The sequence below is a fragment of the Benincasa hispida genome, chromosome 12 (assembly GCF_009727055.1).
Source record: "Benincasa hispida cultivar B227 chromosome 12, ASM972705v1, whole genome shotgun sequence".
Taxonomy (NCBI): Eukaryota; Viridiplantae; Streptophyta; class Magnoliopsida; order Cucurbitales; family Cucurbitaceae; genus Benincasa; species Benincasa hispida.
The window spans coordinates 75,463,382-75,484,996 of NC_052360.1; the positions used below are offsets into that span (position 1 = coordinate 75,463,382).

The following is a 21,615-nucleotide window of genomic DNA, read 5'->3' on the forward strand; positions in this document are numbered from 1 at the left end:
CCCTAGCATCCATTAACATAAGTAAGGATTAGGCACTAAGAGAAGATTAGGACAAGTGATTTAATGTGTAAGAGAGGTTGATTAGAATAAAAAGTAGAGGTGAAGAAATTTGACTTAGTGGGTAGGGTTAGGAAATTAGGATGCCCTTGTCAACTTGTAGCCCAACCCCACCCTTTCTTCTCATGCTTTGCTTGTGCTCATCCACTTTTTAGGGTTAAATATTTATGAGGATTTAACTTTCACATTAAAAGGTTATTAATTAACAAAACCGTTTCCTTTTAATTATTACATTGTTAATTAATTAAAAATCAATAGTTGGAAAGAAAAAGGGAAAATCACATATAAACCCGTAGAAAATGACCTCACCCTTGGGAAAGTAATATAGAAAGGTGCCCTTGAAGAAGATTAGATTTTTTTTTAAAAAAAGATTTTTTTAATTCATAATTAAGAGAGATTCCATTCCATGACCCTATTAAATTTTTAATTAATTGTAATTGGGAAAACCTTAAGAAGCAGTTAAGGGTCAATAGCTGCAATCTACAAGCATTAGGCATTTAATTTAAATATATATATATATTTTGTTTCTATATTTTAAAATAAAACCAAACCAAATTGAAATAAGAACCCAATCAAAAGGTCATTAAAGGCAAATCCCAACAAAAACCTTCCCTTCCTAATTCCTAATTCTTTCTCTCTCTCTTTTTCTCTCTCTCCGCCTCTATTTTTTCTCTCTCTCTCTCTTATATTACGGGAGAGAGATGATCTGAGAAACTGAACACAAACGGCGTAACGGACTTCTTATAACCCCGTTTACGCCTTCCCTAAAACCATCCTTCCATTAAGTCACGTGCTCTTCTTCTCTTTTAACAATAATTCTTAAATTTTTTATTTTTCTTTTTAAATGGCTTTGCAGCAGCTTAGCCTTGGCCCAACTCCTGTTGACGGCGTCACTAATGGCGTTGACGTCCGGCCGATGTCAACTGACGGCGGAGACGACGGCAGCAAAACCCCCAGGCTTCCCCGTTGGACCCGCCAGGAGATCCTCGTCCTCATACAGGGGAAGAAGGTTGCTGAGACGAGGGTTCGCGGCGGCCGGGCTGCTAGTCTCGCCTTTGGTTCCGGTCAGGTCGAGCCAAAGTGGGCCTCTGTTTCTTCCTACTGCAAGAGGCATGGAGTCAATCGTGGTCCGGTTCAGTGTCGGAAGAGATGGAGTAATTTGGCTGGTGATTTCAAGAAGATCAAGGAGTGGGAATCCCAAATTAGGGAAGATACTGAATCCTTTTGGGTTATGAGAAACGATTTGAGACGCGAGAGGAAATTGCCAGGGTTTTTCGATAGAGAGGTTTATGATATTTTGGATTCCGGTTCAGGTCCTTCGCCGTCCCCTGCTTTGGCTCTCGCTCTTACTCCTGTTCCTCTTCCTGCCCCACCCCCCGCTCTCAATTCCGATGACGGAAAACCCGACGCCGAGCCGGAACACGTCTTCGACAGTTCTAAAACTGCCGCCGCTGATGATGGTTTGTTTTCCGATTTCGAACAGGATGAAACTAGCCGGAGCCCCTTGAAGGAAGTCGCCGGGAAGGAGGTTCCACCACCGACGGCCGATGGGGCAATTCCTGCTCCGACGCCTTTATCAGGTAATTGGTGAAGTTGGGTCAATTCAAATCTTTCTCGATTAATTTAATTCTCATTCCAAAGATCAAGTTTCTGGTTGTTTTGAGATTCTTGCAGCTTTTTGTGGCAATTATTCTTTTTTCCTCAACCCCTTTGAAAAAAAAACCATTTTATAAATTCTGTCGGCTTCGGATGTTCTTTTAGCTGCCTCTGCCTCTACCTTCGTCCTATTACTCGAAGAAGATTTCAAGTTCCATTTATTTCTCATTTCAATTTCTTTCCTTTTGATTTACAGAGAAGCTGTACCAACCTGCTGGTCAAGATTGTCCAGACCAAGGTAAACTCAAACTACAATTCGAATACTTACTTTCATGTACTTCTTTATCCTGTGATTTTCTTATAAACACTTTCTCTAATTTACAGAACAATGCTTGTTCATAATAACTGTGGCTGTTTTATGGTTCAATCTTTTATTCATAGGATAAATGAAAAATCTCTGTTGTTGATGTACGCCTATGTTCATCAACTGCAAAGATCAGTTATTTTTTCTGTTTTTCCAATTCTGGATGAATGATCAAGTCATTAAGACGCTGTCTTCCTAGATTTCTGATCATATATTCCATCTTATGCGCTTCAAATTTTCAGTCAGAATCCCTCCAAGTACCGTTTTTTATAGCGTCTGTAAGTTCGTGGATGCTAATGTTTACCTTCTTTCCATTGCCAGATTCTCAGTTTCCATATATCTTTTGATCATCTTATGTATTGATACTGGAGTTTCTGTTGAGTCCTTATTCACACAGCTCTGTCCATCAGATTTTAACTCGTGTCTGTTTGCTACTACTCTCATAGCTCAAAATTTTGGATTGGAGTCTTCTGAATTTCGAACCCATATACCGTCTCCTTTCGAGTATTTTGATTCGATTAGAAATGTCAGATTCTACCTAATAGAATTAGGTTTGTTTGTTAGAGGTGGTGTTATGTTGTTTGCTTAGGCAATTTGTAAAGTCCAACATTATGAAGAAAGATGGCTGTTTCTTTGGTCCTTTAAATCCCCATACTGTTGTCAAAGGGTTGAGATTATTCATGATGATTTGAGGAGGCATATAGCATATTCTGAACCCAATCTGATGTGCAACAGGCACAACAAATGAAAAAGAAGCAGCAGCAAATCCCGAGATAGGATCGACGTCGTCACAAGAGGGACGTAAACGAAAGCGTGTTGCATTAGATGGGGATGAGGAAACCATCCTGCAGGATGAATTGATTGGAATCCTTGAAAAGAATGGGAAACTGTTGACTGCCCAACTCGAAGCTCAAAACATGAACTTCCAGCTGGACCGAGAACAGCGAAAGCACCACGCAGATGGCTTAGTCGCGGTCCTTAACAAACTCGCAGACGCTCTAGGCAGGATCGCGGATAAGCTGTAGAAAAGCAGTGAAATGGAGATGAGTAGATGTACATAAGCAACAACATTTTTCTCTCCTGGAGTAATGATAGACACATAAGATATAGGTGGTAGCAGAGACATTGATGGATGAGGATTGATTGATTGATTGATTAGTTTCAAGGTTTTTCTCTTCTCTCTGCCATTTCTAGTTTAAGACTGCCTTTATGACCAATTAGTGGAGAGTTTAGAAATTATAGGGTTCCCCCATACACAGATAAGAAGGATATAGAAACTGAAGAGTTATATTTTACCACATTTTCTGTCCTGCTTTTTTCTTCTTCTTCTTCTTATTATATTTCTACTTTTATACGGATTGCAATATTTGTAAATCTTATTATTTATTTTCATAAGTTGCATTGCTGAATACACCTTTTCCATTTTTGGTTTTTGCCAATCACACCATTTCTTCCATTTTCTTCTACATTTCCATCTCTCTTTCTCGAGACGTCTTATCAATTCTGAGATTTAAATTTCTAATATTAAAATAAAGTATAAATGTCTTTTAACTGTGGAGTTTTGTTGATATTGGTAATTCAACTCGTAAGTTAAATGTCCTCGATTGAGTATACACATTTTTAGTTAAATAGATTTTTTTTAAAAAAATTAGATTACTAGTTTGGTCTTTAAACTTCGAGATTTGTGTTTATTTGATTTCATAAATTTCTGAACTCTTAACTTTTGTGTTGAATAAGTTATTTTATGTTTAATAGGTATTTGACAAATTCAAAATTTTTTTAAATTCATTGGTCTGTTAGATCTAAATTTGAATTTTAGGTCTAATGAAACTCTTAAGTTTTCAATTTCATTTTAGTTAGGCTAAATTTCATGAATTTAAAAATAAATAAATAAAAGGACTAATTTTACCGTTTTGAAAATATAAAAACTAAATAGATACACATTTTAAAGTTCAAGATTAAATTTATAATTTAACCATTGTTATTATTTCTTTTTACAAGAAGAATCACAAATATAATCAAATGGAAGTGATGTGAATATAAAAATATCAAAGTGTCTTTTTTACCTAGTTTATGAATTTGGAAAAATAGTTTGTGGTTTTGATTTTGACCCAATGATATAAAAATTGATATGTATGAGAGATAATTGTCCAAAAGATCAATTTTAAAGATTTAAAATGACAAATAACTCAATTTTTGAAAAAAATGTCAAATGCTCATTTGCTGACTTCATGACTACATGAAGTTAAGGTATTGCCCTTCCTTTTTCTTTTTCCTCTTCTTCTCCGATGCGGGAAATCTTCCTCTGCACACTATCTTCTTCTTCTTCGGCTTCTTCTCCTTTATACATCATCTTTTTCTTTTCCGACACGACAAATCCACGCGAGCAGCTCCGATGCGACCAATCCCAGTGCTCCAGTGAGTAAAAGATGAGAGGAGTGATTTTGTGAGTGAGGAAACAAAGAGAGAGCGAGAGATAGTGATTTATGAGTGAAAAAAGAGAGAGAGAGTGAGACGAGCGAGGGTGAGAGACGTAGTGATTCACGAGTGGAAAAAGAAGAGAGAGCGAGACAATCGAGACAAGCGAGAGCGAGACTGCTTTTCAGCGTGCATGAGTATATTTTGGTAATTTCACCCGAACTTGACGTTAGCAAATGGTCATTCGACATTTTTTTTTTCAAAATCTGGATCATTTCACATTTTTTGCCTAATTTTTGGGTCATCCATCTGATGGACCCTATCAATGACTAATTAATAAAATGAATGGCTTCTACCGAGCCACTAAAAAAAGGTGTATCTTGTTGATATAGATATAATAACTTTCAAGTCTTTTAACCTTCTAGCAACTATAATTCATATTCAAGATCCATTTGATTTGAATGTGATCTCGATTCATTCATGTATTCCTCTTCAACTCCAGCATTATACTTGTACAAGATATCAAAGGTATCCATTAAAAACCTTGATATCGATGTTTAACCCTCCTAATTATAAATATTGTTGCGAAATCGATGAAATAGAGAATCGACACACACATTTAGATGTTTATTAACAGTGAATTAGCTACGTCCACGAGGCAAAAGGAGAACAATTTCATTAGAGAGAATATTACAGAATACACAATGAATAGTACATTTGGGATAAAAGAATTTATATAGTGTACTTATCTAAATCTTAGTATCATGATCGTAAATAAACCATAAATAATTAAATATGCTAAATACGAATTCAATTTAGGTTTTGTGGGTGTTGCCCCCGAACTCCCATCACGGTGCACCCCCTCTATTTGGTCGTTCAAAACGTTAGATAATATATTCAAGACGTTCCAACAAATATATCGACATATATTTTAATTAGCGGACAATATTTCCAGAGTAAATAAAGTTTAATATACAAAATGTAATTTACAGTAAGACATTATAAAATGAATCTCACCATATGCATAAGAATAGATTAAGAAAGAAGCAGAAAAATGTTGGTGAGATATTTAAATGAAGAACCAATGTTACAAGACAGGTGGACGCAACATAAGATAAGACAAGAAAGCAACTAACTTTGATCCAATATATGTGCATAATTAAAGAATAATATTATCCGAATTAATATTTAATGACCTAAGTATTAAATAAATATTGCCCAATTGATATATGTTTTAAAATTTTAATCAATCGATCTTAACCTTACGTCTACGTTTCTACATTCTTTAGTTCTAATGAGGTTTGTTTGCAATCTGCATGAGAAGATATATAAAAAGATGCTTTAGAGCTATGGGTTGGGGAAACAAATCTTTCAAAATTTATTTGTTTGAGTACCAAATTTATCTAAAATTTAAGTGATATTGACTAAGTAATAAATCCGACCTAATTCCAACACGTAATACTTTAATTGAACTATAAACATATTTTGAGTATATTGAACGTTTTATGTATTCTTATATATTCATGTGTCTGGACCTTTAAATAGATATGATTTGTAATAAAAATGTGTTTGATTTTAAACATATATGACATTTAAAATAAATGATACATCGTATATGGTATATTATCTTAATTAATTGAGTTATATTCTTATTTACGTGAATGTTATTTATTTGTTTTGAAAACTAAAACGGGGATTTTTAAAATAAAACTATCACCAGATAGCATAGCACAAAAATTAATTTTTCATTTTTTTTCTTCATAAATTTGACTGTCTTATATTCTTTAAATTTAATTTGATTTATCCTACTTATTATTTTTTTTAGCAAACATTATTTTAATTTGAGAAAATATTTCTTTATCCTTGAATTTACTTTTCCTTTTAAATGTCAAGATTTACACTTTTAACCTTAATTTACACTAAATATTTAGTTTTGGTTCTTAACTTTAATGTCTATTAATCAATTTGAAAAATAAAATAATTGTAATTAATTAATTCTCATTAATTTTTTATCACTATTAAAATTAATTTTAAAATTTCGTTTTATAATCATTTTAGATTAAATAGGTAAAAATGTCAAAGACCCACATGAGCATTAGTAAAAATTTGGTGGTAAAAGTGTAAATTATTAAAATCTAAGAGCTAAATGAAAACTAAATTCAAAACCCAAGAGAAAATATATAATATTATGAAACTTAAGGACCAAATAGAAATTAAACTAGAGTAAAAGTGTAACATTTTAAAACTTAGAGATCAAAGGTAAGGATTAAGAGAATTTTCCTGTTTAATTTTAATGAAAATAATAAAATAAAAAAGAAGAAACCTTTTCTTTTGGACATAAGTGTATTAAAGCAAAAGCTATGAGTAAGTTTGAAAATTTAAAACTAGGAAGGATAAATAAGTCAAAAATGATTTTGAATTGTGAAGCAGAAACAAGTTCAAATTATCTTTTCAAACAAAAAAAAAAAAAGGTATGGTAAACTTTAGATATTACAACTATAAAGTTCGAAAGGTTCAATTAAAAGCAATTTAGTAGTGTTTGTGAAGACAATTCTCACAAAAGGCCCACAATTGAAATAAATTATTCAATTGATAGAAATACATTTTTTAAATAAATTACCCAATGGATAGAAATACAAATGTTTCATAGGATATTTGACTTTTAATTTTTAACTTTAGAAAAATCAAGTTTATAGTACTATTTTTACCCATGTATATCTTTGCTTTATGCTTTCAAAATCTAAGTTTAAAAGTTCACAGAAGAAGAAGAAAGTAAATCACATTCGATAATAATTTTCTCATCACCCCTTCTCAGATTATCTTTTTAATCTAGAAAAAGATGTGAAGATAGTAGATACCACCATTTTGTGATATTTACTATCTAACTGAATTTGTTCCTCTCGACAACTCTTGGAAACTTACAAAAAATCAATTTAATTTATTGATTAATCAGAAAACAACTATAATGTTCGTACAAATGATTTTACATACTCCAGACCAACTACATACATGTTGGGTTTTATGTCCAAACTCGTGGTTTGTAAACAATAAACTTATTATGTTAATAAATATAGATTTTATTGAAGTTTGATTCAATAAAGTTGTTATTAAATGTCTAAATTGCTCATTTCGCTTTAGAAATAACCTAAATCCAATAAACTAAGATCCATAGCTATTACATTAGTACTTGAAATTTATGTGGAGACATAAGAGTGGATCAAGTTCGAGTAAATAGCCAAAATGGTCTATAGTATATGAATAAGGCTAGATATCTTATTATGGGGACACTATCGGATATGATCCACTTTGTAGATGTTACAATTGTTGTAAAGTGCTACAAACAAAGTGATCCTGATTCGTTCATGTGGAGACATGTGAGTGGGGGCATCCTATGCAAAGAGTTTATATAAGATCAGATCAATAAATTAATCACTCTTACTTTATAATGTTGTTTATTGTTTAAGACAGACTATTTCAAAGCAATGACCTAGATAGCTTAACCTTAATCCTGAGCTAACTATGAACTCCTGTTTATTTGAGATTATCCTTAGATTTGCATGGGTGAGGGTTGGCTCAACAACACCAACTGAATAAGCCTCCAATTTCGGGAGTAAGACTGAGTAGATAGCTAGAGACATAGAATGCAAGATGAAATCCGCTCCTACTCGCTTTTAGGAATAGTAGAGAGGTTTTTCCCTTAAGTGTTGACTCCGGGTCTTGAACAAGGAGTCCCACCCTCTCATTGGTCCGAGAGGGACTCAGTTTAGTGATTGGATAAAAAATCAATTGCTTATTAGAAGATCAATGGGACTCAAGGAATAAGATGTAATCTCGAGGGTAAAACAAATTTTAACCCAGCCGCTATTACGAATAACCTATGAAGGGTTGACTTAATGATTATGGTTATATCGAGTGGACACAATTATATCTATAGTGAAGAGAGTGCAACTATTGGGCTTTAGTGGAGTGACCTGGTAGTTAATGACTGTTGGTTAATTAGGTTAAAGAGTTTAGCTGATTAATCTTAGATTATTGAAGCTCATGATCTGTAGGTCCATTAGGTCCCCTACTAGCTCACAAATGGATTAAACCTTAGAATAGCGTGATGAGTAAATTTGAAGCATTCAAATACGAATCGAGGAAATTAGTAATTATATACGATATAATTACACATTTAATTATTGAATTAAACAAAACTGGATAATTAAATAATATTTAAATTCGATTTGAATATTAATTACATGAATAGAGATTCATGATTGTGAAATTGGTGTTTTATTAATTTAATATTGGATATTAAATTATTTTAATTAATTATTTTAATTAATTTTATTTAAAATTGAATTTTGTGAAAATTGAATTATTAAAATCAATTTTATTTTAATTTAAGTTTTAGAAATTTAAATTTAAATTTGAAAATTGATTTTTTAAATAAAAAATTGGTTTTAAATCAATTTGACAAAAATTAGCTAGTGGGTTTTTCTATCAACAACACCTAAATTCCACTCAATCTCTCAAGTAGGTGGTGGTAAGCGATTATGCAATGAGATTGCATGAAGGACTTGATAAAAACTAGTTATTCAGCTAAAACTTTAGCCATGCAAAGAGATTTTCTAGGATAGAGGTTGAAGAATTGTTCTTCAACCATTAAGCCAAGAACCAGGCTTTTACTTTTCAAAAATTCCCTGAATTCAGCTCAGTTTGAATCCCACAATTCAATCTAAGATCCAAGAGAATAGTAGGGAAGAACATTTGTTGGTCCACACTTTGTTACTAAGAAGGTTGAAGATGAATTTCAAGGATTGAAGAAGACCTTCAAAAGTAACTTCTTAAAACCCTATTTTCTGTTATGAACATGCTTTCTTAATTGCTAAAATTGATGAATTAAAATGCTTAATGATTCTGTTTGCTTTCGCTAATTGCATGCTAACTCCAACAATTGACATCAGAGCATGATTTAAGCACTTAATTCGTGGTAATTTTAGCTTGGTGGGTGATTTTCATAAGTTGTACGAAAATGGTGGCTGATATGAATATTTTCAGTTTTGGCATTTAAATTCTCTTCAATTAAGTATTAATTGTTGTAACTGGCTCTTTGTTTATGGGTCTTAATGTGTGATTAAGGGTTTGTAAATGTATTAAAGTCAATAGAGTTACAATTAGGTTGTAATTGAAGAAAGAAATAAGAGAAGTCAGCTGCAGAATTTCAACTTTAAAGCTACTGTCAGGCAGTTGCAACACTGTTCTTCATTTGCCCGTGGCGTTGTAATGTTGCTCATCCCAGCCCAGAAATAACGCGTGCGGCCCGACCGATGGTTCAAGTGAACCGATCCAACTGGTTCGAGCCAAGAAGGTCTGGTTCAGCCCCATTTTGGCCGGTTCAACCTGTTTTGGAGCTTTGTAGATCTGGTTTGGGTAGTTCGAGTCCGATTTGGGTAGTTCATGAAGACCAGAAACACTTTGAAGGAGTTTTTAATTATTATTGTAATAATTTAGGTCTTTTACTTATTTGAAATGCCAAAACTGGTCCATATCAATGTGTGTTTAATTATTTATGCATTGTGAATGTATAATTAAATAAATCTTGTATGTGCATATAGTATGTCATGTAGATAAAAATCTCACTATAGGAAGCATGAAACATGCATTGAAAGTATGCTATAAGAGTTATAATATGTAGTATGAATGTTTAGAGTTTCAAGTATTTAATATAAAGTGTTATATTTAATCCCGAAATGCTTGATGTATGTTATGAATGATCAGCATGTCTATTGTTTTATAATTATTATAAAAGCTATATTAGGCATTAAAATCCAGAACAGAGATAAGATGCATACTAACTTAGGGTTAATAAAAAATAATTTGTTTTAATAGTTAAAATAGAATGTTATCTTGTAAAATTTGGTTACAAACTCAACCGATCTATAATCTTGTCTAAGGCTAAAGGTATTTAAGTTAATGATTTACAGAACACCTCCTATCTGGGGATTATAACTGAATAATTGAGCATTATTAACCCGGTTTTATGAGCATGTGTGAGCGATGTGAGATTTTAAAACTAGTTTATCACCTAGACATTGTAGGTTAAATCCAAATATAAACGTTATACTTGGATAATCACCTAGACTTAGGTTGTTTTATTAGCCGCAATGTACCTAAGTAGATTACCCAAAATAAATAGAACACTTTAGTGGGAGATTAATAACATATACGGTATGTTGTTCTTAGCTCTCACATCCCTAAGAGTTCACACCATGAGAATCATGCTCGTCTTCGTGTCACCTTAGAAGTGACCTCCATTTCGAAAGTGTTTACATAGGTCAGTAACAAGGTGAATAGGGGAATAGTTCATAGTAAGTGGGTGAAGGATATGTGTCAACATACTTTGCGGTCTCTTCCATTAGTTTGGACCAGAGATTCCTATGTTGCGCTTGCTTGACGACTTCATGCGACATAAGCAAGTCATTTTACGGTGTCTATCCCCTCAGAGGGTTGTAACATGGGATTTGAAACAACTCAAACTCCAAAAATGGATAGGATTTTTTACGTTGATTCCAACCTTGTCTCTTCAATTCGGTAGCATCGTTGGAGCCAACCTCTGAGGTATGAAAATGGAGGTTTATACTTACAATAATTACTAAGTTCTTAACCAAAAACGGTAACTAAATGATTATAGTAATATGAGTTATTCTAGAATTAGTATTTAGTCAAGAATGTCTTGCTTCAGTGAAGGAATATTTGACTGCCCCTGAGTAGCTTCTATTCCGACTCACTAAAGTATCGTTGTAAATAAAATAATGAAATTTAGGTACATTATTACTTTGCTAAAACATGATTGGATTTAAAAAGCAATTCACTAATAGAATTTGTTTATACTTTCAGAGATGACTAGCTAATTAATACAGTTATTGGCTTTTGAGAAACTTAATAGGGACAATTACGCTACATGAAAATTAAACTTGAATACAATATTGATAATAGATGATCTGAGGTTTGTTTTAACTGAGGAATGTCTTCCTAACCCCAACTCAAATGAAAACCAATTATTCGGGAAGCATATGACAAGTGAACAAGGATAAATGAAAAATTCCGAGCCTATATTCTTGCCAGCATATCTGATGTTTTGGTTAAGAAACATGATTGCATGCATACCGTTGCACAGATTATGGAATCTCTGCGGGAGATGTTTGGACAACCTTCCTTCTCCCTTAGACATGATGCCATCAAGTACGTTTATAATTGTTGTATGAAAGAATGGGCCTCTGTTAGAGAACATGTCCTAGACATGATGGACCATTTCTATGTGACAGATGTAAACGAAGCTGTCATAGACGAGAAAAGTCAAGGCTCCTATTGACTGCAAAGGCAAGGCTAAAGTTGTAGACAAAGGAAAGTTTCTACTGCAATGAAGACAGATACTGAAAGAGAAACTGCCCAAAGTACCTTACAGAAAAGAAAGCGAAAAAGCAAAACAAGGAAATTAGTTTCTGAAGAATGCTTGCAGATAAAGAGATAACTCTCAAGGTTGTGAATAAGAGAGACTATCTCAGAAAAATCAGTGGAAGTTCCTGAAGTTGTTATCAAAAGATAGATTCATTATATTAGATAATGTACATCTTGTTTATATGATGAAATTTTTTTATATCTATCTTTTGCAAGATCATTTGTATAAAAGTATCATTTTGACATAAATGAAGTGTTCATTAGCAAAAGAAGTATTTTTATATGTTCTACTATAAAACAACTTCTATATTAAAACCGATAAAAGGAAAGGCCATTTCAAATATTCATATATTTAAAACAGCTAAAAAACAAAAGGCAAAGGTTTCTTCAAGTACTTATCTATGGAACTTGAGATTTGGTCACATAAGTCTTATTAAGATTAAGAAAATGGTTAAAAATGGTCATCTAAATCAATTAGAAGACAACATTTCAACACTATATGTGTCTTATTTTGAAGATAAAATGATCAAAAGATCTTTTATAAGAAAAGGCCTTATGAGTCAAAGAAACCTCAAAGCTCGCATATACAGACCAATATGGTCCGATGAATGTCGAGGCAAGAGGAGGGTATGAATATTTCATCAGTTTTATTGATGATTATTCAAAGTACGGTTATATTTACCTAACTTGATCATAAGTCTAAAACACTTGATAAAGTTCAAGGTGTGTGAAAACTTGTTAGGTAAAACAATTAAGACACTTCGATTAGATCGAGGTGGAGAGTACATAAAATCTGAGATTTCTAGAACTATTTGATAGAATATGGAATTCAGTCACAACTTTCTACATCTGGCATCTTAGTAGAACTGTGTATCAGGAAGAAAAACAAGACCTTGTTAGAAATGGTTCGGTTGAAAGATGAGTTATGTTCAATTGCCTAAATTGTTTTGGAAATATACAATACTGACTGTTACATACTTTTTGAACATCATTCCATTAAAAGGTTTTCTGAAACTCCATATGAGATATGAAGAGGTCATAAAAGCTATTTATGACAAGTAAATGATGTTTACATATTTCAGAATTTGGGAAAGATCGACACATGTGTTAGTGCTGAACCCTAAGGAAATGGAACATTAATAAAAAAAGAACATTAATAAATGGAACATTAAAGAACAGTAATTAAATTAGATTTCACTAATTTTTCATCGCTAGTAAAATTAATTAAAAAAAGTTTGCATTATACCTATTTTAAATTAGTTGACGTCAAACATTAAATGAACATTAATAAAAATTCGAGGATAAAAATGTAAAATATCAACTTAGGAACCAAATGAAAATTAAACTCAAGTGTAAAAATGTAATATTTTGAAACTTAGGGATAAAATAGAAATTAAACTCAAAACTCAAAAGTAAAGTGTAACATTTTTAAATATATGGATCAAATAAAAACTAGACTCAAAGCGTGAGGACCAACATGGTACTTTTCCCTTTAATTTTTAATCTTTTTCTCACCATTTTTTTTAAAAAACCGTACCAACATTTGAAAATTAAAACATGTTTTGATAATCATTTTATTTTTAAAAAATACGCTGATTAAAAACTCAAAACTCAAGGATAAAAGTGTAGTATTTTTAAATCCATGGATCAAATGGAAATTAGACTAAAATAGAACTAAAAAATAAAAAACCAAAAGGCTAATAGAAAGTAATATTTAAAAAAATTATATTTCCTTTTGAAATTTGACTTAAAAATTCAAATGTCACTCTGAGATGAAGCCATTGTACAAAAATGGTGAGAAAACAAACCAAAATTTCAAAAATCAAAACAAAAATTTAAAGGTTCGTTTGATAATATATATATAAATATATTTTTTATACTATACTTGTTTTTCTTTTTTCACAATTTTTTTACCCTAGTTTTCACATCTATTAAACAAATATATGAATTCTTAGCATAATTCCACTAACAAGAACTATCTTTTTTATCTTTTGATTTTCACTTAAATCTTGAAAACACTCTTAAAAATTAGGTTAACAAACTAGAAGTAATTTCATAAACTTAGTATTTTTTTTTTAAAAAAATAGTTATCTAATTAGGTCCCATTTGATCATCTTTTTGGAAAAAAAAAAAAAACATCTGATAACCATTTCATTTCCAATTTTATGTTTTTTGAAATTTATGGTCGTTTTTCTACATAATTTTTTAGTTTTAGTTTGGTTTTCATCCTACCCGAAAAAGATTTGAATTCTTAGTTAAAATTTAAAAACAAAAACAAAATTTTAGAACTTAAGCTTTCTTTACTAACAATTTGATTTTTGATAATTAGATTTCTTTAGATTGTTTTCTAGTTTTTAAGAGTTCTAAAACTCAAGCCAGCTTTTGAAAACTAAAAAAAAAATAAATAAATAAAATAAAAAAAAATAAAAAATTATAAGCATGTTTTTGTTTTTAGAACTTGTAAAATTAAATGTATAGTTATAAACATTACTTACACCTATTGATTTATTTAAAATGTTAAAGTCGATGAAAATTTTGAGGTCTCAATTTTATGCAAATATTAGTAAATTGTCGATATCGATAGATATTTCTGAAATAAAATCTAAAAAAAAAAAGTTAAAGGAATTACTAAATTATTAAATAAACACTTCATGTTTTTTAAATCAATTAAAATGCATATTATATTTACATTAATGACATTTTTTTAAATTTATTTCTTTATGTCTTATAGAATTTTTTTTCTAACATTATAATATAAATGTATCTAATGTTGAATCCATGAAAATAAAAATATATCTAAACGGACCTTTAATTTTCAAATTGACTTCAATTTTAAAGATATTGGTTAGAGAATGAAAAGAAAGAAATAACAACAATACATAGTCCATGTGCCTTGTAATAATTAATGTTTGATGTCCATGTAAATTCACATCCTACTTGCCACTTTATAAGTAGTGGCATTTGGTGGATCCTAAAATTATACATATTGGTGAGAATAAAAAAAATCATATATTTCCTATTTCTATAAAATCATATTTTCTATTTCTATTATTCTTATTCCCATAAAATTATAATTTTAGTTATTTTTAATTTAGTTCTTTATAAGTTTAGTTATATTTTATTTATTATGATTATATAAGTATATTATTATATTATATTTTCTCTGTATTTGTGTTCCTTTTCAATTTCACAATGCGTTATCAGCATAAGCTCCTATTGCTTCCATTGTTGAAGATAGGTCCTAAAGGTAGGTCATTTTTTTCCCTCTTTATTATAATTAATAAATTAAATTTTATTTTGTATATTTAGTACATATTAAATTTATGATATAAATACAATATTTTGTGGTAGTGTTGCCATGACAAACCTTACAAAATTAGAATTTGCAGTCCTTAACATTAATGACAAAGCTATGATTTTCCTTCGTCATCATCTCCACGAGATTAAAAATGGAATATCTTACAATAAAATATCCTTGTATCTTGTGAAAAAATTTGAAAGAAATGTATGATCATCAAAAGATAGTTATTCTTCCTAAAACCCGTTATGAATGGATGCATTTAAGGCTACAAGATTTTAAATCAGTAAATTATTACAATTCGAAAATCAGTTCAATGCAGAGAAAAATTACTGATGTTGATATGTTAGAGAAAACATTTTCTACATTTCATGTCTTGAATATCCTCTTCGAGAAAAAGGTTTTAAACAGTACTTTGAATTAATTTCATATCTTTTCGTGGCCGAACAAAATAACGAGTTATTGATGAAAAATCATGAATCTTGGTCAACTGAAACAATACTATTCCATGAAGTAAATGCTGTCAATTTTAATAATAATCATGGTCGCGGTCGAGGTCGTGCCTGTGGAGAGAAATAAATAATTATTATTTTTGTGGTGGTCATTTTAATCATTCAAATTTCAAAAGAACCATAAAAAATGATGATCACAAAGAAAAAATTCCACAAGATAAGAGTACAAAAAGTGTTGAAAATAAATGTTTCCGATGCAGAATGATTGGGCATTGGTCACATACTTGTTATACGTCAAAACACTTAGTTGACCTCTATCAAGCTTCCCTAAAGAAAAAAAAATGTAAAAGCAAATTTTACATAACGGGATAATGATATATTTGGCCCATCCCATAGGACAAATTTGGATGGAGTGAACTTCTTTGAATCTCTTGAAGAGAAGATTGATACAGATGATGGAATATCATGTGTTTTATATGACAAATTTGTTGTTTTCTTTTATCTATCTTCATTTTTTTTTTAGTAATTTTTGTATATTTTAAATGTTTTTTTTTCTTATTTTAATTATTTTTTTAATGAAGAAACATGGATTATTTTCATATATTGCATGTTTAAAAAATAAGCAAAGAAAATTTACGTCTGACAGACAGTGCAACTACATACACAATACTTACAAGTAAAAAATATTTTTTCAAATTGACAATGCTGAAAGTAAAAGTAAATACAATATCAGGTTCTGCAAATTTGATCGAAGGTTTTGGAAAAACAAATATTATTTTACTTAGAGGAACAAAATTTACAATTGACAATGCATTGTTCGCTAGTCAATCAAAGAGAAATCTTCTAAGTTTTAAAGATATACGTTGCAATGATTATCATATTGAGATTGATAGTAAGAATAATGTGGAATATCTATATATTATATGTATTATCTCAAATGAAAAACGTATATTGGAAAAATTGTCTACTTTATCTTTTGGATTGTATTATACTTATATACGAGTAATTGAAATATATGCAATAATGAACCTGAAGTTCATGAATCTAGACATATTTACAATTTGGCATGACCGATTGGGTCATCCAGGATTATCATTATTGAGAATTCAAATGGACACCCATTGAAGAACCAAAAGATTCTTCAATCTAATGAATTATCATGTGATGTTTGCTCTCAAGGCAAATTAATAATTAGACCATTACTAGCTAAAGTGGGGATTGAATCACCTACATTTTTAGAATGAATTCATGGTGATATATGTGACCTATTAACCCACCAAGTAGACCATTTAAATATTTTATGGTTTTAATAGATGCATCGAGTAGATGGTCACACGTGTGCTTATTATCAAGTCAAAACTTTGCATTTGCAAGATTACTTGCTCAAATAATTAAGTTAAGAGCACATTTTATTGATTATACAATTAAGACCATTCGTCTTGATAATGTTGGTAAATTTACATCCCAAGCTTTTGATAATTATTGTATGTCAATTGGGATAAGTGTTGAAAGCTGTTCATACACAAAATGATTTAGCAGAATATTTATAAATGTTTGCAATTAATTGCAAGACTATTACTTATGAGAGCTAAGCTTCCTTCATCTGTATGGGGACATATTATTTTGCATGTAGCATCACTTGTACGCATTAAGCCAGTAGCTTATCATAAGTACTCACCATTACAATTAGTTTATGGTCATGAGCCAAATATTTCCCCTATGAGAATTTTGGGTGTACAACATATATTCCAATTGCTCCACCACAACGCACTAGGATGGGACCTCAAAGGAGGTTTGGAATATATGTTGGATATGATTCCCCATCAATGATTAAATATCTTGAACCCGTGATAGATGATGTATTTACTACATGATTTGTCGATTGTCATTTTAATGAGACAAATTTTCCAATATTAGGGGGAGGAATTAAAAAATTGGAAAAAGAAATTACATGAAATAAATCGTTATTGTGTCATTTATATCCCCTATAGATCAATGTGAACTTAAAGTTCAGAAAATAATTTATTTGCAAAATATAGCAAATCAATTATATGCAAAGAAAGTAACTCAGTTGCAAATGTTCCATAAAAAATTGATATCCTAACACAACAAGTTGTAACTAATGAGTTCGAAACACGCCAGAAGCGTGGTAGACCAGTGGGTTCCAAAGATAAAAATCCTCGAAAATGAAAAATAATTAATAGTGAAAAAGACTTGATGGAGGATGTAAATACCCATAAAAAAATCCTCGACATGACTAGTGAGAAAGGTGAAATACCTAAAGATAATAATGAAATTTCAATAAACTATTTTATGACAGAAAAAAGATAGAATCGAACTAATGTAATTATTGACAACATTTTTGTGTATAATGTTGCTCTTGATATTATATCTGAAAATGAGGATCTTGAACCAAAATCTGTTGAAGAATATCGACATAAAAAAGATTGGCTTCAGCGGAAAGAAACAATCGAGGCAGAACTAAATTCACTTTTAAAACGATAGGTTTTTGGATCGGTAATCCGAACACCAGAAGATGTCAAGCTTGTGGGATACAAATGGGTATTTGTAAGAAAAAGAAATGAAAATAATGAAGTCAAAAGATATAAAGCAAGATTAGTTGCAAAAGATTTTTCACAGAGACCTTATATTGATTACGAGGAAACACATTCTCCAATAGTGGATGTAATTATGCTAAGGTATTTAATTGACTTGATTATGTATGAAATTCTGGATATGCATCTTATAGATGTAATCATGATATATTTATATAGATCTCTTGAGAATGATATTTATATGAGAATTCCAGAATGATTTAAGATACCTAAAACATATACATCAAATTCTCGGGAATGGAATTCAATAAAGTTATAGAAATCACTATATGGATTAAAACAATTAGGATAGATGTGGTACAATCGCCTGAGTGGATATTTATTGAATGAAAGATATCAAAATAATCCAATATGTCTATGTGTTTTTATAAAGAAATCACAATCAGGATTTGCTATTATAACTGTATATGTTAATGACTTGAATATAATTGGAATTCCTGGAGAGCTTTCAAAGACAATATATTTAAGAAAGAATTTGAGATGAAAGATCTCGAAATTTTTTTTTTTTGTCTTGGTTTGCAAATTGAGTATTTAACAGATATAATATTTATTCATTAGTAAAAAAAAATTTGAAAAGATTTTATATAGACAAAGCACATCCATTAAATATTCCAATAGAAATCATTTCGTTGGATATAAAGAAAGGTATATTTCGGCCTCAAATAACTTCTTGGTCCTAAAGTACCATATCTTAATGTCATTGGTGTTGGCTTTTTGGCCCTTAATCTCCAATTAATTAATTTTAATTAATTAATTAATCAATATTTTGATGATAACAAACTCAATTTTTAATTACTGAAAATCTTTGTGTTTTAATATGTCCATAGCGTAGAGCTCGGAACAACGATTCCAACACCTCTTGAATCACTCAAATCAGAGCTAAAACGAAGACGATATGACCGAAACAAGTCTATAGAGAAAATACGGATGACGTGGCACAACCAGACCATTTGCATGTAGACATATGTGGCAGCATATTAGTTGAATGGTGGATCATTAAGAGAAACATATGATGGACTTTTTATTTTTGGATTGATTTAAAATAAAAAAATTTAAAAGAAATTTAAAAGAAAAATAAATTAAAAATTTTTCCATCTCTATATAAACCATCTTCCTCCCCAAATTTTAAACTAACAAATTTTACATTTCATAATCCTCCAAAACTCAAAAGTTCCATTGTTGCTCTCTCTAAGTTCCCAATTTTTTTTCATCTTGTTCTTGATAGAGTGTTATTGTATTGTGAGGATAAATTTGTTGAGTGCTTAAACTTGTAAATCTACTTTAGTGAGAGTTGTATTGCGTTCTTAAAAAATTCCAACATTTGTAACGGTTTGATCCTAAACCGTGGAAATGATCGGGTTTGCTCTTGAACCCGTAAAAGGAGCGGTGGTTTAACGGTTGGGCTTTAATCCGTGGAAAGAGTCGGAAAGATTTTATTCAAATTCCCAAGAGGCGCTTGGGGAGTGGAGTAGGTCGAGTTTGACCGAACCAATATAAAAATTACGGTGTCTTCTTCTCTAACTCTTTTCTTTTTATTTTTGCAATTATTTAAGCAATTTATTGTATGTTTTAGTTTATTCTTATTTATTTGCTAAATTTGATAGAATTAAATTATCACATTTTGCATCTTATTTGTTGCATAAATTGAATTTTTATTTTTGCAATTAATTTAAGCAATTTATGTATGTTTTAGTTTTCTATTTATTTACTAAAATTTGATATAAAATTATCACATTTTTGTCATCTTATTTGTTGCATAAATTGAATTTTTCTTATTATTTATAAAAAATGTATTAATTAGTTTAATTGAGTTAATTTACAAAAAAGTTTAATTAAACCCTATTCACCCTCTAGGGTTGCCATATCGATCCAACAATTGGTATCAGAGCGGGTTACTCTCTTTGAAATATTTATTTCTTGATAAACTTAATTGTTTTTGAGCTACGACAACTTTAGGTTTTAACCCTTTTACCAATAGTCACTCTATTACAAAGCCTCCTTTCTTTAATGGTACTAATTATAGTTATAGGGAAAATAAGAATTAGGTTTTTTTGCTTTCTATTGATTATGATTTATGGGATATTGTTAAGGAAGGTTTTAAAATTCCAACAAAAGATGATGGTATTAGCACTATAAAACCTAAGGAAGAATGGTCAATAAATGAAAAGAAAGCATGCTCTTTAAATGCCAAAGCTATTAATTGCTTATTTTGTGCTTTGAACGAAGTTGAGTATAATCGAGTGTCTATTTGCAAAACCGCTAAAGAGATATGGGATAAATTAGAAATTACTCATGAAGGAACTAGTCAAGTAAAAGAAACAAAGATTGACATGTTAGTTCATGCATATGAAATGTTTAAAATTGATGAAAATGAAGCTATTTCCGATATGTTTATTAGATTTACTAACATTGTCAATGCTTTAGAAGGACTTGGGAAAAAGTACTCAAATCTTGAGAAGATAAAGAAGCTATTGTGGTCTTTGTCTAAACAATGGGGGCCTAAAGTCACCACCATTCAAGAGGCAAAGGATCTCAAATCTCTCTCCATTGATGAACTCATGGACTCGTTGTTGACGCATGAGATAAAGATCAAGAAAAACATGGAGGATGAGAAGAAAAAGAAAGAAAAGAGTATAGCTTTAAATACCATAATGTTTAGAAGTTGACTCTCAAGATGAAGATGACCTTGATGAAGATGATGTTGCACGTAAGTATAAGAACTTCATCAAGAGAAAGAAACAATTCAAGAAGCATCTCTCCAATAAAAAAGAGTCAAAAGGTGAAAAGAGAAAAAAGGATGAGGTAATATGCTATGAATGCAAGAAGCCGGGTCATATTAGAACCGATTGTCCTTTTCTCAAATCATCCAAGAAATCCAAGAAGAAAGCAATGAAAGCTATGAAAGCGAAAGTAGAGTGATAATGAAGAAGTGCCCAATTTTTGCTTCATGGCTCATAGTGACAAAGAGGATGAATAAAATGAAGAGGTAACTCTAGAACCTCTTTCTTATAATGAATTGTTCGAAGCTTTTGAAAATATACAAAATGATTTAGAAAAAACTTAGTTCTAAGTATGTTATGCTTAAAAAGAATATACAATGTTTGATCTAGTAAAAATAAGTCTTTACTTGAAGAAATTGCTTACTTAAAAAGAAATGAGCATGATGCTATGCATATTAATGAAATGAATATATCTTGTGACAAGCATACTTTTGATTGTGATGAGAAAAATGCCTTACTTGACAAAGTTAAATTTCTTGAGCATGATAGTTGTGAAAAAGATAATTTGATTAAATTACTCAAAGAAAAGGAATTTAGTGCTTTGCAAGAACTTTGATAAGGCTAAAGAATCTAATAAAAATTGACATTAGGT

The 21,615-nt window shown here is 30.6% G+C and overlaps 1 protein-coding gene across 1 annotated transcript; it reads left to right on the forward strand.

Moving 5' to 3' along the window:
* The first annotated feature begins 634 nt into the window (after positions 1-634).
* On the forward strand, positions 635-3,428 carry LOC120068407 (trihelix transcription factor ASR3). The gene is made up of 3 exons (XM_039020164.1): positions 635-1,637; positions 1,910-1,951; positions 2,753-3,428. The coding sequence occupies exons 1-3, from the start codon at positions 902-904 to the stop codon at positions 3,040-3,042; spliced, it is 1,068 nt and encodes a 355-aa protein (XP_038876092.1). The 5' UTR covers positions 635-901; the 3' UTR covers positions 3,043-3,428.
* The last annotated feature ends 18,187 nt before the right edge of the window (positions 3,429-21,615 follow it).

What these genes read in the sequence shown, in the direction of transcription:
- LOC120068407 (XM_039020164.1), top strand. Translation starts at nt 902, where the DNA reads ATGGCTTTGCAGCAGCTTAGCCTTGGCCCAACTCCTGTTGACGGCGTC. An exon ending in TGCTCCGACGCCTTTATCAG is followed by an intron (nt 1,638 to 1,909) that starts GTAATTGGTGAA and finishes TTTGATTTACAG; the next exon opens with AGAAGCTGTACCAACCTGCT. An exon ending in TCAAGATTGTCCAGACCAAG is followed by an intron (nt 1,952 to 2,752) that starts GTAAACTCAAAC and finishes GATGTGCAACAG; the next exon opens with GCACAACAAATGAAAAAGAA.